At 44.9% G+C, this 15493-nt stretch overlaps 2 protein-coding genes across 3 annotated transcripts; one reads left to right on the top strand and one right to left on the bottom strand.

Moving 5' to 3' along the window:
* Positions 1 to 1410: 1410 nt before the first annotated feature.
* Positions 1411 to 9074, bottom strand: NPC2 (NPC intracellular cholesterol transporter 2). Its single transcript, XM_028099506.2, has 4 exons — positions 8939 to 9074; positions 5572 to 5679; positions 4289 to 4461; positions 1411 to 2217 (listed from the first exon to the last, which is right to left on the bottom strand). The coding sequence occupies exons 1-4, from the start codon at positions 9018 to 9020 to the stop codon at positions 2131 to 2133; spliced, it is 450 nt and encodes a 149-aa protein (XP_027955307.1). The 5' UTR covers positions 9021 to 9074; the 3' UTR covers positions 1411 to 2130.
* A 394-nt stretch (positions 9075 to 9468) lies between these two features.
* On the top strand, positions 9469 to 15134 carry ISCA2 (iron-sulfur cluster assembly 2). 2 transcript variants are annotated; one of them, XM_028097743.2, is made up of 4 exons: positions 9469 to 9548; positions 9733 to 9835; positions 9959 to 10074; positions 10483 to 15134. In XM_028097743.2, exons 1-4 carry the CDS (start codon positions 9478 to 9480, stop codon positions 10655 to 10657), a joined length of 465 nt encoding a protein of 154 aa, XP_027953544.1. In that variant the 5' UTR covers positions 9469 to 9477; the 3' UTR covers positions 10658 to 15134. The 2 variants fall into 2 exon arrangements, with proteins under 2 accessions (XP_027953544.1, XP_027953537.1); XM_028097736.2 differs by having other exon boundaries at positions 9730 to 9835.
* The last annotated feature ends 359 nt before the right edge of the window (positions 15135 to 15493 follow it).

Below are 15493 nucleotides of genomic sequence, written 5' to 3'. Positions count from 1 at the left end.
TAGATGCTATCTTTAACATATGAGGGCACAAGTACGGAATGCAGGGCAGGCCGCTGTGAGCCTCGAACGCGCTCAGTGACAGGAGCAGTCTTCTGGGGGTAGGGAGAAAGCCGGCACACATGAGAACTGAGCGTTTCCAGGCATCTCAAAAAGTTCCATGCAGAGGATGGGCTCATTTTTCTGAGGTGACATATCATCACACATCCGATTGAACCTTCTGATTTTCCTGCTATTTCTAGATAAGAAACAAGGTCTACCTCCTAGAATAATAGCTAACATCTACCAACTGTGTACTATGGGCTGGGGGGCATTCTAAGTGTTTTACACACATCAACCTGTTTAGGCCCCGCAGCCCTGCTGTTTACTATCCCTATTTAACAGGTAAGGAAACAGAAGCAGAGAGGTTAAGGGATTTGCAGACTGCACTGGTAGGTAGTCCTATGAATTGGTGAAGCCAGGATCCAACTACCAGCAGTCTGAAGTCAGAAACCACAGTAGTTACCCTTCTCTGGAGCCATCCAAGTCTGACAGACCTAGGGCCCATCATGGTGAGACTCATGAATGGGCTGACCCTCTAGACACAACGTGAGAGGATACACAAAGTATCTCAGCTAAAGAGGACAGTGGTTGAATGGCTCTAGGAATTAACTAGTAAGGCTTGGCTGCTGCTAACTTTATTCCTGATCTATGGCTGTCCCCTGGTGGTTTTCCCGGGAAACTCACAAGCCAAGGAACTCCAAGGCTCTAGTGAAGTTAGTGGGATGAAATGAACTGGACCAAATGACTTACTTGCTGCATAAGCACCCCAATCTAAAAGGGATGGCCTTTCGAAGTCCACATTCCCCAACTCACCCATGAATAGGGCCGTAATACTTGTGACTGCTAAAAGCTGACTGACAGTACAGATTAAAACAAGCAGCAAAATACATGCCCCACGATTGTATTTGCACTTCAAAAGCAGTAAACTCCAAGATTTAATTAACTTGGCTAGCCATTATTTGCCACAACTTCACATTTCATTTTTAAGCTTCTGGGCTTTCCTCATGGTTAAGGCTCCCAAAAGACTACTATGCTTCATGCCAACTTGCAACCTCTTACAACTCTGCCCCCCCACCCCGCCCCCAATTTAGTTCCCTTGACTTTTCGGATGTTATTCAACTAGGTGGTATTTGCTTTCACTGCTTCTCTCAAGCACACCTGCTGGTGGTAAGAGTATGCAAAATAGAGCAAAACGATAATGTCATTTTGTATAAAATAGATGGGTAAAGTCTAATTGGGCGAAGAAGGAAGAAAGGGCAGTGTCTGAAAGAGCCATGTCTTTCCCGCATTCCGGGACCATGGGACCGGGAGTCCGCCTTCCACAGATCTGGGGGAAAACACTCTGAAAGAAGCAGGTGACCACCACCAACATGCAGAAGACAAGACTGCCAAGTTTTATTTATTTCAAAAGGACATTTCCAGGTGCATAAAGAGGCCACAAGTTAATGTTGTTAAAAAAAAAAAAATCAAACATCTGCTAATCAAGTGCTACATTTAATGAAAACCACCTAAGGAGAAAAGGAGACAGGAGATCACTGTAGAGGACCGGCCGCTCCGAGGCGGGTTTCTGTGGCGGACCACCTCCCCTCCACCGAGATGCTGGGCACCACTGGACAGCAGGTCACTGTCGTCGAAGCGGCGGAGCTGGAGCTGCTGGCCCAATGCACTGAACTCTAGGAGGCACTTGGAGATGAACTTGCAGATGTAATATCCCAGGAGGTGGGGGAGGTCTGGGACCCGTCCTCTGCTGCCAGGGCCGATAACCCGAGGGCAAGTTATCCAATAGCCCTACGCAGCCTCATTCGGGTCCTGACCGGCTGGACCCTCCTTATTCCAACAGCAAAAAACACTGAAGACAATTCAATCCATGCCTATCCCTCCCTCTCTCTTCTTTCCTCCAACCCTTCACAAAAGATATTACAAGGGCAATAGTTCTGAGCTCTCAGGAAACAGGGTCTGGAACCTTCTGGAGGTTGAGAGGCATAAAACAGTGGTGTAGAAATTCCTTTCATCTTATGGCACTGATTTAGGTTAGACTGGATTTCTCCTGTGCTCTCTCACCCCCAGACGGACATACTGGCAGCAAAAGATCTAGCCTTCAATCTGCACTGGGATTTCCCAGCAGAAGAGACGCTGGTCTTTGTCTCCCAGGAGCTCCCACTGAACCACCAGTTTTATCTGGAGAAAGAGAAAAAGAATTGGGAAAAATGAAAGCAGGACCTCGCCTCGATCCAGAACAGGTTTAACTATGAATCCTAATACCAAACTGCCTAATTCCTCAGCTCTTTCTTCTTAAATCACACTATCATGAAGGCTGCCTGGGATGGGGGCCCACCTGTGGCCTTAAGCTCAGAAGAGCAAACCAAGTCACATCTGTGATTCGGTGTTCACTGCACCACATACTCACCTCATTAGCTCCTCAGATATAATTTCTAAAGCATTCTTTTCCCTCTTAGATCAATGGTACAAAATGAAGCCTTACACAGGAGAGAATTTTACATTTGAACAATCTCTTATGTGTTTGGCAATCTGATCCAGCTTTTTCCAAGCATAACCACTTAAGAGCAGAGAGTAGAATGTCAGATTCATAGGCATAACAAAATACCTTGTTACTGGTACTGAAGATGTCAACACACAAAGGATGTCCCTAGAAGTTTATGACTGTATGAATAATTTCTGGAACAATAATGCTTTGTAGCAATATAGCTTCAGTTATACCTTCCTGGAGCTGTGTGTTTTTTTTTTTTTTTTTTAATAATACACCTCATTAGAAATCTCTGCTTTGATCTGTTATACTATGAACTGCGCCTTCTAATTCTTAATAAATCACCAATAATTTTCCAGTCCTTTCTTATGTAGACAGCTGCTTGTTATTAGTTAACTACCTCTAATTTGTACTCAAATGTTTCTTTACAACACATTTGAATGACTGGGATACCTGGTTTCTCGAACCTTTTAAGTCTTTCAAGACTAGTACACATTGGGGCGCCTGCGTGGCTCAGTCATTAAGCGTTCAGCTCAGGTCATGATCCCAGAGTCCTGGGATTGAGCCCCTGCATCGGGCTCCCTGCTCAGCAGAGAGCCTGCTTCTCCCTCTCCCACTCCCCCTGCTTGTGTTCCCTCTCTTCTGTCTCTCTCTCTGTCAAATAAATAAATAAAATCTTTAAAAAAAGAGTAGTATATATTAACTGTTTCACTTAGTGCTTAAATTAACGTAGTTTAAGCCGTTTTTCAAATGAAATGTAATTCACTTAACAATAGCTACCATATATGAAGTGCCTACTACATGGCAGGCCCTAATTAGACATTCCATATAAGTGACCAGAGACTCAGAAATGCCAGTGATTTTATGGATACCCTGCAAATTAATCTACAAACCTGTTCTTGACCTGCAGGGTCTCCGACATCCCTTAAACACAGATACCCTCTATTAGAGTCTCTTTGCAATGTTCTTTAATGACTTGCTATTTCTAGAAAATAAATGGCCAGGTTGCTCCTGGGTTCTCCTTAATTTCCTTTCAAAACAATGCAGCTTGTTTTCCTTTATGGAAAACAAGGAATCCCTTTACTTCCTCCATTCTTACCAGGATTCCTATCTTTAATATACGCCCATTCCAACAGCTTCTGCCTCACAAGTGTCTGGTAGAAAAAGAAGTAGGTATAGCAGGGTGAGTCAGAGGGGAAGGTAGGGGCTGGAGATGGATGCAGGGGAGAAAGAAGTGTGTGGAAAAAGTGACCTCTCTGCTCTGGAGCTGGGACATTACTGCTCTCTTAAGAGATTAATGGAGAAACCAGAATTTTTTGGTAACAACTTGACATCTTGACTATTTGATACCTGCCTAAAATCTTTTAACAGTGCACAGGTTTTGGGGGTCACAAGGCCTGGCTCTAGATCTAGATGTAATATTTCTGAGCCTATTGCTTAACATCGGAGGCTCAAATTTTGTCATTCACAAAACAGACATAATATTGCCTCAGCAAAGGGTGGTCATGAGGATCCAGGGAAACACTGTATATCAAAATGGCATCAAGAGGTGACAAAGAACAGAGGGGCATGGTGAAAATTATCTGTCCTACCTCAGGATTCCTAACACTCCAACTCATCTCCTCCTCCTCAGCCCCCAAGCTTCTGCTTCTTCATCACAGAGAGATGAAGGACTCCGACCGCAATCTTTTCTTTCTGCCCCCTCTCCTCAGATTTCTCATCTAGTCATAGGCCTTCAGCATCCTGAACGACAAGGTCACTTACAGTGGGGTACTCATTCTTCACTGGTAGTTTATTCAGGTAGCTGTAGGTCTTGTCTTTTTGGATGGGGCAGTTGATTCCACTCTTACAACCATCAGCCTCAGGAATGGGAAAGGGCACCGGGACACCCAACACGATGCCGTGCACCACGGCTTTGCTACTTTGAGACGGAATATCTAAGAGGAACAAAAGAGAACACATAGTGAAGGGAACAGCCTATACTAAACCCTAAGTAAAAAATTCAGGTATGTTCCCAAATGACGGCATCGCTAGGAAACAAATCATAAAGTTTGTACTTCTTAATTCCTAGAGTCTATTTCTCTTCGTAGTTATGCTTAATACCTCTGTGAATGCTACAGAATAAGTATTCACTCCAAAAAAAAAAAAAAGCAACCGAGAGGGTTATTTTCTTTGCTCTCACCCCCACCTTGCTCTTCATCGTCTTTCGGTTTCTAAGGAGAATCAGAGCTACATAAATAACCTTATCCAACAGAGTGAGTTTTTTGGCAGTAAACTTTCTATTTGTTAATTATATCAGCTTCTGTCAAAGTGTACAGGGTATCTTACAGAGTTTTAGAAGACTGGTTTCTGAATTCTCAAATGACCTGCCCACAGGATTCCATTAGAAATTAAGAACAAAATGGAAACGAATTTCCACAGAAATGCCATGGGCTGTAACAGTAAGAGACAACCCTTTAGAAACTGGCTAAGATTAGAAAGAAGAGGTACATTTCTTGCTATCCCTCTACCCTCCATATCACAAGATGGGCAGGGGGAATAAATACAATAAAATTAGGGCAACTAGGGTTATGAGCTATTAGGTTATCCTGCAGATCCAGAATATTGGCTGTTTGTTTCTTTCTGGTTTGGGGATTACTTTTGTTTAGAAGGCACATTTTTGGTTTGGGACAGTAGAGGTGGCAGGGTATCATCCAGGAGAGAGAAAACAACTCTAGTATTTAGAGTTGTCTTTAGGCTTAAGAACAGAAGATGACAGGAACTTTGAGATTTCTTATTGGACTGCCCCGTCTAGTTCCACAGGATAGAAAGTAAGGAAAGGATTCATGGTAGATGCCCTTTCTAGAAATGAGGCTCAGATTTTTTCTTGGTCCCAAATGGATTCCTTAAACCTTACAGAAGGTAAGTCTGAGCTTTGCACAGTTTGGAAGGGAGGTCACAGACGTCCTGACTGCACTGCCCCTACCGCACATCCCCACACATTCCAATACTTGAGACTGTTGTTAGGCTTTAAGATAAACTTGAAGGCAAGAGCCACTTTTACTCACTACTGGTGAAGGTGACATTGACACTGTAAGACTGGCCTTTGTGCAGTTTGCAGGGCTGGGTGGGGCATGGGTTCACATTCAGTTCCTTTATAACTCCAAGCCCAGAACCTGTTAAAAAAAAAAAAAGAAAAATGAATTGGAATAGGAGGGAAAATAAACCACCTATGCTGTTGCCTACCTAATGGGAAGGTGCTCTGCTCTCCAAGAAACTCTTCGTATCTGATGGCTGAGAATGAATAAAATCAGTTAAGTATAAAAAGCCAGCTCCACTGCTCTAGATCCTGGGAGGGCTACACCAGGGAAAGTCATCCCCACCCCTCCTCCCATCCCCCTGTAGGATTTAAAGCAGCACACACATGGCACAAGTGATGGCTCAAGCCTCAGGCCTGCCCTATCCACCTAGACTCTTGAGACTGGCTGCTCCTGAACTGCCCCCCACCCCAATGTCCCTCAGATCCTGTCCTGGTTTTGCTCCAAACTGGTGGTCGACCAGCTTTGTATACCCCTACCAGTGAAAGCAATTTTAAGAATGCATCTGCAGTATACAGGCTTACACTCCACTGTGGAAACAGGTGTTCTTCAAAATAAGTGTCTCTGAGACCGGGTGTGTGTCTTTGCAGTCTAAACAAAGACAAAAGTGCTGTTTGTTCCCAATAAATGCTTGACCTAAACAGGTTAAGTAAAATTTTTAAAAATCCCACTGCCTCATCCAGGCCCCTGAAACTGGACAGCTGAATGGAGAGATTGCAGGCAAATTGCCTGTTAACACCACCTATGCCATGGAAAGCTTTTTTTTTTCCCCCCAGAGATTTTATTTATTTATTTGAGAGAGAGAGAGAGAGAGAGAGAGAGCACAAACAAGGGGAACAGCAGGCAGAGGGAGAGGGAGAGGGAGAAGCAGGCTCCCTGTTGATGCTTGACCCCAGGACCCTGGAATCATGACCCAAGCTGAAGGCAGATGCCCAGCCGAGCTACCCTGGTGGCCCCCCCCTCCCCCCAAGGAAAGCTGAAGCTCAGCCATCATGGCTAAGAGGTAGGCTCTGGGACCTGACACCTGGGTTTGCAATCTCACGGGCTCCATGACTTACTGAGAAACCTCAAAACAAGATACTTCACTCCTCTGGGGAAAATAACAGTGACTGCCTCATAGGGTAAGTGAGTAACACACTTATAGCTCTTACATAAGTGTTTGCAACATAGTAGTGCTATGTTCATTTTATTGTAACAAGTAAGTGTTCATTTTATTACCATCACATGGGATTCAGTCCTCGAATTTAGTCTAGAACAGTTGCTCCTGGGTGGGTTGGCAAGTTCCTTTTTGACACAAAAGGTGGGCCTCTCCTTTGCAGTCACCAGGTTAGCTTAGCCTATAGGATATGAAGAGAAGCTCATGTAGATGCACTTGGCTTTTTCGGCCTGTCCCTGCTCTTGGGTGGGACAGTTTCATCATACAGACCAATACTGCTCCAGCTAGGTCTGTAAGTAAGAACTTGCTGTCCCTCATCCGCAGCATGCTTCTCCATCATGGGCAAAGTTCTCAAAATACACCTGCAAGAATTCTCTTCTTCAAGCACTGTCTTCCACTGTCCTATCTTCTACAGACAGGAAAAAAAAAATCTGGAACTTGAATCAACAACCTACTGAAAATCAGTGCTTATGCTAGAGCTTTCAACATCCACTTCTACCTGCTTCTTTCCAGGCTGGGTCACGTGATCTAGTAGGGCCTGAGGAAAGGGTAGTACTTGTAGCTCCCTCATCCAGTTTTACTGAGAAGAGGTGCTTGGACTTTCAATGTCCACAGAACAAACTCCTCAGTCCTAACTGGCAAAAACAGCAAAACCAGTTTGCTTGGGCCCATTGCTTACTTGAGGAAATACCACTCCAGGGGAAAGGGTCGGTGGTAAAGTGGAACTCAACTTGAAAACCCTTTGATGTGGGCGCTGAAGTTTTTACATTGTTATTTCCCAATTCAGAAGTCAATTGAAAATCTGTAACTGAAACCACCCCTCCCTTAAGAAGTTCTTGCCATAGGTGGACATCTACTTTTTTCAAATGAGTAGAACAGTATCTGGATTTGCTTTCCATAGTTGTTGTTGTTGTTGTAATGTTAATGTTACCACTGAAACCCAAAGTGGTTCACAAGCCCCCACTAATTTCCTACTCCTTACTAGCTGTGAGAACTTGGAAAGTTACTCCATGTGCCTGATTCCTCATCTGTAAAACAGATCCTGAGGGTTGAACGAGTTAATAAAGTTAATATAATATATTCATCCAAATTTGGCCACTAAGTTTAATGGAGGGAAAGGCAGTAATTTGAAGTGATAATATCATCTTTCAAGTGCCAGCAATTTAGTGGAACAGCATTTGTTAAGTATTAAGAGGCCAGCAGTCTTTACTCCTTAATCAATCCTGTCCCCTCACCTAACTTTGCTTTTGCCTCAACATGAATTTTGATGATATAGTGGAGAGTATTTATTCCCTCATTTACTTTTTCAACAAATATTTATTGAGCAGTTACTATCACCTGGGCACTAGATATAAAGGATCAAACTAATTCTCGTTCCCATTTTGCTGGGTGACTTTGGGTAATTTATCCAACATCTCTGGAATTCAATGATTGACTCCAGGATCTCCAAGCTTCCTTCCAGCTCACTGATTCTATCAAATGTCTTCTTTCATTTACCATTGCACCTTTTCACTTCAGGAAAGTTCTGCTCGAACGAATAATTCCATAGACTTGACTCACTATTTCGTATCCGCCCCTCCCCCATTGTATTTCCCAACAAAGATCCCTACTACAGCGGCAAGGGGAGGTTATGTGTCACAAGCTGTGACCAGCAACACGAGTTTTATATGTAGGAGGAAACAGTGATTAAGGATCACAAAATTATATAGCCCAAAGGAAGTGGTAATGGAGTAAATCATGAAAAGGAGAATTGACTTTTGACTTGTCAGCAAAAGGGAAATTAAAAATAAAAGCAAACGGCGCGTGGGGAGGGAGAGATCATCCAAGATACGAGGCATATATAAAAAGTTCTGCGCCCCACCGCTCACGCCCCGCGCAGCGTTGGGACCTTCAGTTGTCTGCTCTACAAACTTTAGGAAACTTCAGCAAAAGGCCCAGCTCTAGGAAATGTCCAGGGACCCCAACCACGCGTCTCAGGAACGAGACAAAGTTGTGTGCCGTTGGGTTTCGCCGCCCGCACCTTCTCCCCGACCCCTGCCCACTCCAGCCCACTCCACGTCGAGTCCGCGGCTGAGCCTGGCCGCCCGCGGGACCCGCCCAACCTAGCGGGGGGTCTCGGCGCGGGGCTCCCGTGGGGGCCCCTGCAGAAGGCGCGGGAATCTCGGGCAGGTTCGGGCTCACCGCAGTCCTTGAAATGCACCGGCTCCGCCAGGGCGGAGGCGCCGAGCGCCAGGAGCAGGAACGCGGCGACCAAGAAACGCATCGCAGCTAAACAGGTTCCCAGCGCGAGGAAGGAAGAAGCGACCGCCTCAGTCACAAGATAAACTTGCCGGGGCGGGCCGGGGGAGGAGCTCGGTCAGGCCACTCGTCACCAGCAACCAGGGCTGGGCCTGCCCGCGCCCCGCCCCCCGGTCCGGCGACCCAAGCTCGGCTCGGTCCCGCCCAGACGCCAGCTTTCTCCGCCCATCTTGTCCGCTCCGCGGCCCCGCAGGCTTGGATCCATCTCCGCCCCGCCCCCTCCTTTCTCCGGCGCTCCGCGGGGTTTTGTTGGTTCGCCCTCACTTCCGTAAATGGGAGCATTTCTAGCCAATCAAATCCCTTCTCCTCCAGCACCACCCAATAGGTATGCTCGGAGGCGGGGTCTCTGTGGGTCCCGCCTCCGAAGGCCCAGGTGGAGAAAGGGATTGGGGCGACGTGAGGGGCGGGGTTTGTGGAGGAAGATGGCGGCGGTCCGCGGGTTATCTCTAACGACCGCGGCGCTGAGGGCGGTCGCTCCTTGGGCAAGGGGCAGGTACGAAGCCTACGACAGCACCTGGGAAGGGTGTTAAGAGGCGCATAACTAAGGCCTGCGGGAGGCGAGGGTTTGGCGTGAGGCTGTCCAAGTGGAGGTCGTCAGGTTTGCCGTGAGGCTGTTCAGGTAGAAGTCACCAGGTGCCCCTCTGCTCCCGGGCTCATCCTCCTCCGTTGTGCAGCAGGCTCCTCGCGGCCTCTCGCGGACCTCAGGCTCGTCGGGAAGCGTCGTCCTCCAGCCCCGAGGCCGGCGAAGGGCAGATCCACCTCACCGCCAGCTGTGTCCAGGTAGGAGGCCGGACGCGGAGAGGTACCGGGGAGAGGGCCCGGAGTGCAGGGACTTCCCCTTGGCCCACCCTTCTTGCTTGGCATTCTTGCCTGGTATTCTTGATCCCCCTTTTTGCATTTCAGAGACTTCTGGAAATCACCGAAGGGTCAGAATTCCTAAGGCTGGAGGTGGAGGGAGGTGGATGCTCCGGATTCCAATACAAATTTTCACTGGATACAGTTATCAACCCCGACGACAGGCAAGAAGGAAGGGGTGGGTCCTCAGAGAATGTGTGGGAGGGATAAAGCACGTTTATTTCAAATTTAAAAGGTTTGCTAAGAACGCCTGACACCACCCTTCTCACACAGTGGGAATACAGTGAAGATTTGTTGTCATGATTCAGAATAACTATGTTATAGGAGGAAAGTTGGCCTGCCTAGGTCCGTAGTGTAGAGTCAGGCTGGACTGGATTCCAGGCCTAAATCCCTAAACATTTACCAGTATTATTCCATTGACTCTCTTTGCCTCAGAGAAAAGCAGCATCTGTTAGATAATAAGGAATGCTTCTCCTGTATTGGGAAAACAGGATGTGCACCCCAGGGCTCAGAGAGTGTTATGGTTTTGGTGGTTATGATGGTCATTAATGTCTTCCTCCTGTTTTTTTCAGGGTATTTGAACAGGGTGGGGCAAGAGTGGTGGTTGACTCTGATAGCTTGGCCTTCGTGAAAGGGGCCCAGGTGGACTTCAGCCAAGAACTGATCCGAAGCTCATTTCAAGTGTTGAACAATCCTCAAGCACAGCAAGGCTGCTCCTGTGGATCATCCTTCTCTATCAAACTTTGATGCTGTGCTCGCTTTGGCAGCACATACACAAACTTTGATGTGATGACAGGTGACCCAGAGATTGCTACCACTTGTACCAATCTGAGGAACCTGGGATTAGTAGAATTCTAGAGGTTTCCTTCCAATCATGTCCTACTCTCAATTTTATTTCCCTCAGTCCAGGAGTATTGTGTTTTGCCACTGTTTTCAGAATATGAAGCTTTTATTCTCGATCTATTTTCACTCACACATTTCTAAGGCCAAGCCTCTAAGTGCTGTGATCTGAGATCTACTAACTGGTTGAAACCCACCCAGTATAATCTGTAGAGCCTCCAAGGTTCCAAAATTTGGAGTCACTTCTCAGGCCTTCAGAGTTGCCTGTACATAGGTATATAGCTATGTATAAAAGCTTCATTTTGAAGAAAGTCCTTATTTACTTGTGTTCTGGATCAGGATCACAGATTGGGTAACTTGAACACTGGTTACTAGGCTAGAGAGGATGAGAAAGGCAAAGGGAAGGTTCTCTTTTTCATCTCATTCTTCCTGAATGTGCTAGTTGACGCCCTTCTTTTTCTTTCTTTCTTTTCTTTTCCCCCACATCCTTATTTTCTGTGCTGCCCATTCTCCACTTCCCATTTGTTAGGGTAGATACATTTTCCTCTCTTACTTGCCAGTCTGCTAGAGTCACAAAACCAGTAGTCCATCATCCAGGAAACTTGGATCTTGGTTAAACCCTTGTTTTCCTCAATAGCCTAAAAGTTCATTACAACAAAAACTTGCATTTCTGGACTGGATTGGAATTAAGGTCATTCAGCAAAAGAATTTACCATTAAAAAGGGAAAAGCAGAGTTTAAAGACAAGATATCTGAGACAGAAGCTTAGGTACTTACATTTCAATATGGGAAAACCTAGGATTTAGAGAAAGCAAACCTATTGTGTGTACAGTGTGTACAAAGAGGAAGGAGGGGACACTTAGAAACTTGACCTTTCTTAGCAGATTTCCATGGGAGGGGGCAGAAAACAGCATATCCTGGGAGCATCTGTTTAACTTTACTAAGACATTTAAAGTTGCTGCCAATACCTGGGCCTAATAAGATTTTCAGCTCAGACTAAGTCTTTTCATCCTCTTTTCTTTTTTTAAAGATTTTATTTATTCATTCGAGAGAGAATGACAGAGAGAGAGAGAGAGAGCACATGAGAGGGGGGAGGGTCAGAGGGAGAAGCAGACTCCCCACTGAGCAGGGAGCCCGATGCGGGACTCAATCCCAGGACTCTAGGATCATGACCTGAGCCAAAGGCAGTCGCTTAACCAACTGAGCCACCCAGGTGCCCCTCTTTTCATCCTCTTTAAAAGGAGATTTTGCTACATTTTAAATGTTAGAATGTACTGTTTTAAAGAGTGCGCTTTATTTTATTTATTTTTTAAAATAAGCTTAACACCCAACATGGGGCTTGAACTCATGATCCTGAGATCAAGAGTCACATGCTCTACTGTCTGAGCCAGCCACGTGCCCCATAATTTTGTGATTTTAAAACTCATGCAGAGCACAAGCTTAATTGCTTTAGTTGCCAAAATAACCATTAAATTGCAGTGGTCAGTTAGATAGGAACAGAGTCCCTTTGAATGCCTATATGTAAGTACCTGCTGTTAATGGGAGAATAGGAATTCTGTGTTTTAGAAAAGGTGGGTTTGGGAGAAATCACCTTTATCACACTGAGAAAGCTGCATGGGAAAATCCTAAGTAGTAATAAGCTTCCATTGGAGTAGGGTGATGTAGAAATTTTAAGAGCATAGAGCATAGAGAAATAACAGCATCAAGGGGTCAGTGGGCAATTTGCTTGGGATAAATAGTATAGTAAAAGAGGGTTAGGGTCTTTTGCAGGCCCTGTATGACCAGATGCCCTCTTTCTGGTAAAGATCAGCGGATGTTTTCACAAATTTTGCTCACTGTGCAAATTCACTTAGGAAAACTTTTATACTCTTCTGGTATCCATTGGAAGATTTTTTGCTTCCCCATTACTTTCAAGGGGAAAGGCCTTATTGTTGCAGGATTGGTTTTATTTTTTATGCAAGTTAGAGAGTGTTTGGGGGCAGCATACCCTCCCTTTGCCTTAGTAAGACATAATGCAAGAACCAAAGGCAAGGGAGCCCCGCATCTGCTTTATGTTGTGAATCTGCGTTTTTTGTTTGTTTGTTTGATGTTACTCATTTGAGAGAGAGACTGAGAAGGAGCAGGGGAAGGGGCAGAAGCAGACTCCCAACTGAGCAGGGAGCCCAATGTGGGGCTGGATCCTGGGACTCCAGGACCATGACCTGAGCTGAAGGCAGGTATTTAACCAACTGAGACACCCAGGTGCCCCAGTTTTTTTTTTTTTTTTTTTTGATGATTTTATTTATTTGAGAGAGCAAGAGTTGGGGGCAGGACAGAGGGAAAGGGAGAAGCAGACACCCCACTGAGTAGAGAGCCTGAAGCGGGGCTTGATTCCAGGAACCTGAGATCGTGACCTGAGCTGAAGGCAGACGCTTAACCAACTGAGCCACCCAGGTGCCCTTGTTGTGAATCTGCTTTATGTTGTTGACTCAAAGCGGGGGGCCTCTTAGTCAATGTCCAGATCTTACCTTGTGGAATCGTACTCTTCAGTTATGTGATTGATAGTGACTAGTGGTATGTGAACTGTAGGTGTCCCACCCACCCTTAGTTTCTTTGTGTGGGAATGTCGACAGATTACAAAGGATTAGGAGAAAACAGGTTTAGAAGTAAGAGATTAGGAAGGGCTACTAAAGTAGGTGTCCAAGAAGAACTTTCTAACTTTTCTAACTTCTAAGAATTGAAACCCGTTATTTCAGTCTTCTGTATAAAGCTCTGAGGGGAGGGTTGACATTTGGCAGGAGCATCCTATATAGAGAAGTGGGCAACACTGATTGTATGGTGTAGCCCTCCCTTAAGTGCTGGCTGAGAGTGGATAACATGCCGCTGGTAGTGTGCAGGACCTAACATTGTCCACTGCAACATAATTAATGGTTTTGTATGTTTGTGTCAAAGGCAGGAAATTCCTCTACTTTTCTAGGTACCTAGCAGTGGTGTTTATGATTGCTCTTTTAAAATCCCTGTTTGCCATTTCTCCACAGAAACGCTACAGGGCTGTTTAAAGGAGTTTGCTTTAGGAAGCTCTGAAATAATTATGTGGCTTTAATTGTCAGATAAATATATAAAGAAGGGAGCATTTAAGCAGTCTATGGCCAAAGCTGTATTTAAAAATATTTTATTTTTTGGAAAGGTAATACACATGGTACAAAATTCAAAAAGACACAAAAGGGGATACAGTGAAAAGTCTTCCAATCCTGTACCCATCCACCCTGTCACCCTCCCCATAAACCACTGTTGTTTCTAAGAATTTACCCTATAGGTATAATCCCATAGATATAATGTGAAGTAACATATACACAAGAATATTCATTATAGCATTACTTATAATAGCAAGAGATAGGAAACAATGGAAGTGTCCATCAGTAGGGGACTGACTAAATAAATTATGATTTATCCATTCAGTGGCATAGTGTACAGTTATAAAATAGAATGATACAGTTCTTTATGCGCAAGTCTGGATTAAGTGAAAAGAGCAAAGTGCAGAACAGCAGGCGTAGGGTGCTATTTGTGTTTTTGATACAAAGAAATACGTGTATGTGAATGAAGTTTTTCTGGGTGAGCAGGAAGGTGAGGGTTGGGAGGAGGCGTAGCGCCAGCGGGTAATGGAGGAGTGGTGAGCAGCTCTCTGAACCATGGGGTGTGAGGCAGAGTGGCCAGGATGAGGTCAGCAGATACCCAGTTGTCTTCCCCCTTTCTTTAGACAAATAGCAGCACATGGTCCACTTTGTTACACAGCCGCCTTTCCCCGCTTAGTCTGTTTTGGATTTCTTGTCAAGGTATTTAGAGCCTTTTTTTCCTTTCATTTTTAGGCCTCCGTAGCAACTAATTGCTTCTAATCTTTTGCTGTTACAAGTAATGCTATAATAAATAACCTCTTACATGTGTTCACATTTGGTGAGAATACATCTGAAGGTTAAATTCCTAGAAGAGTCCAAGAGTAAGTGCTTTTATAATTTCGAAAGACATTGCCATATTATCCTCTTCAGAAGTTGGGTCAGTTTAAGCCCCTGTCAGCTGTGTATGTGAGTCCCTCTTTCACCAGATGCTTGCCAACTAGGAGTCTTAACGAACTTCTGATCTTTGCCAATCTGAGAGTTTTAAAAGTGTGTCTCGTGTGGTTTTAACTCGCATTTTTTTTAATGACTATTTTGATATGTGTAAGAACTACATAGTTTTGTCTGCTGAAAACATCTCAACCAGTATAGTGACAGAGAAAATTGTTTAAACTCTTGTGTCTCCATTTCCTCATCCATAAATTGGGAATAGAAATAGTGGGATTGCTGGATGATTAAATGAAATTTGTGTTGAGCACTCAATATAGTGCCTGGCACGTAACAAGCATTCAATAAGTTATTATGGGATGGCTGACAGAGCAGCAGGTGGGACAGGACAGATTAAGAAAATAGTATTCATCTTCATGTCTTCAGGCACGTGGAGTCTTGTTCAATTACATTGCCTTTCATCAGACAAATGCAAAGGCAGAGCTTTCCTTGTCCTAGAAGAGTAAAGAACCTTTTCCCATTGGATCCCAATCATAGGCTATCGGCAGAGCTGGCAAAAGGATAGGCACAGCCTCATGTCTAATATTTAGACTTAGCCAACATGGTAAAGAAATTTGGTTTAATATGAAATAAAAACAAAAACAGGAGCCCAAATGTACATTTCTTTATTCCACCATGGTTCTAAACTTCTAGCTGGCCAAGGATGG

The sequence above is a fragment of the Eumetopias jubatus genome, unplaced genomic scaffold (assembly GCF_037043125.1).
Source record: "Eumetopias jubatus isolate StellerSeaLion01/CBP00866 unplaced genomic scaffold, mEumJub1_p1.0 scaffold_7, whole genome shotgun sequence".
Taxonomy (NCBI): Eukaryota; Metazoa; Chordata; class Mammalia; order Carnivora; family Otariidae; genus Eumetopias; species Eumetopias jubatus.
The sequence above is the reverse complement of the archived record's forward strand: the minus strand, read 5'-3'. Positions and strand labels throughout refer to the sequence as shown.

Coding starts and splice junctions, on each gene's coding strand:
- NPC2 (XM_028099506.2), bottom strand. CDS start 9,020: ATGCGTTTCTTGGTCGCCGCGTTCCTGCTCCTGGCGCTCGGCGCCTCC. Junction 5,680..8,938: donor GGTGCATTTCAAGGACTGCG/GTGAGCCCGAAC, acceptor TTTTTTTAACAG/GTTCTGGGCTTGGAGTTATA. Junction 4,462..5,571: donor CAATGTCACCTTCACCAGTA/GTGAGTAAAAGT, acceptor TGTTCCTCTTAG/ATATTCCGTCTCAAAGTAGC.
- ISCA2 (XM_028097736.2), top strand. CDS start 9,478: ATGGCGGCGGTCCGCGGGTTATCTCTAACGACCGCGGCGCTGAGGGCG. Junction 9,549..9,729: donor GCTCCTTGGGCAAGGGGCAG/GTACGAAGCCTA, acceptor TCCGTTGTGCAG/CAGGCTCCTCGCGGCCTCTC. Junction 10,075..10,482: donor GTTATCAACCCCGACGACAG/GCAAGAAGGAAG, acceptor TGTTTTTTTCAG/GGTATTTGAACAGGGTGGGG.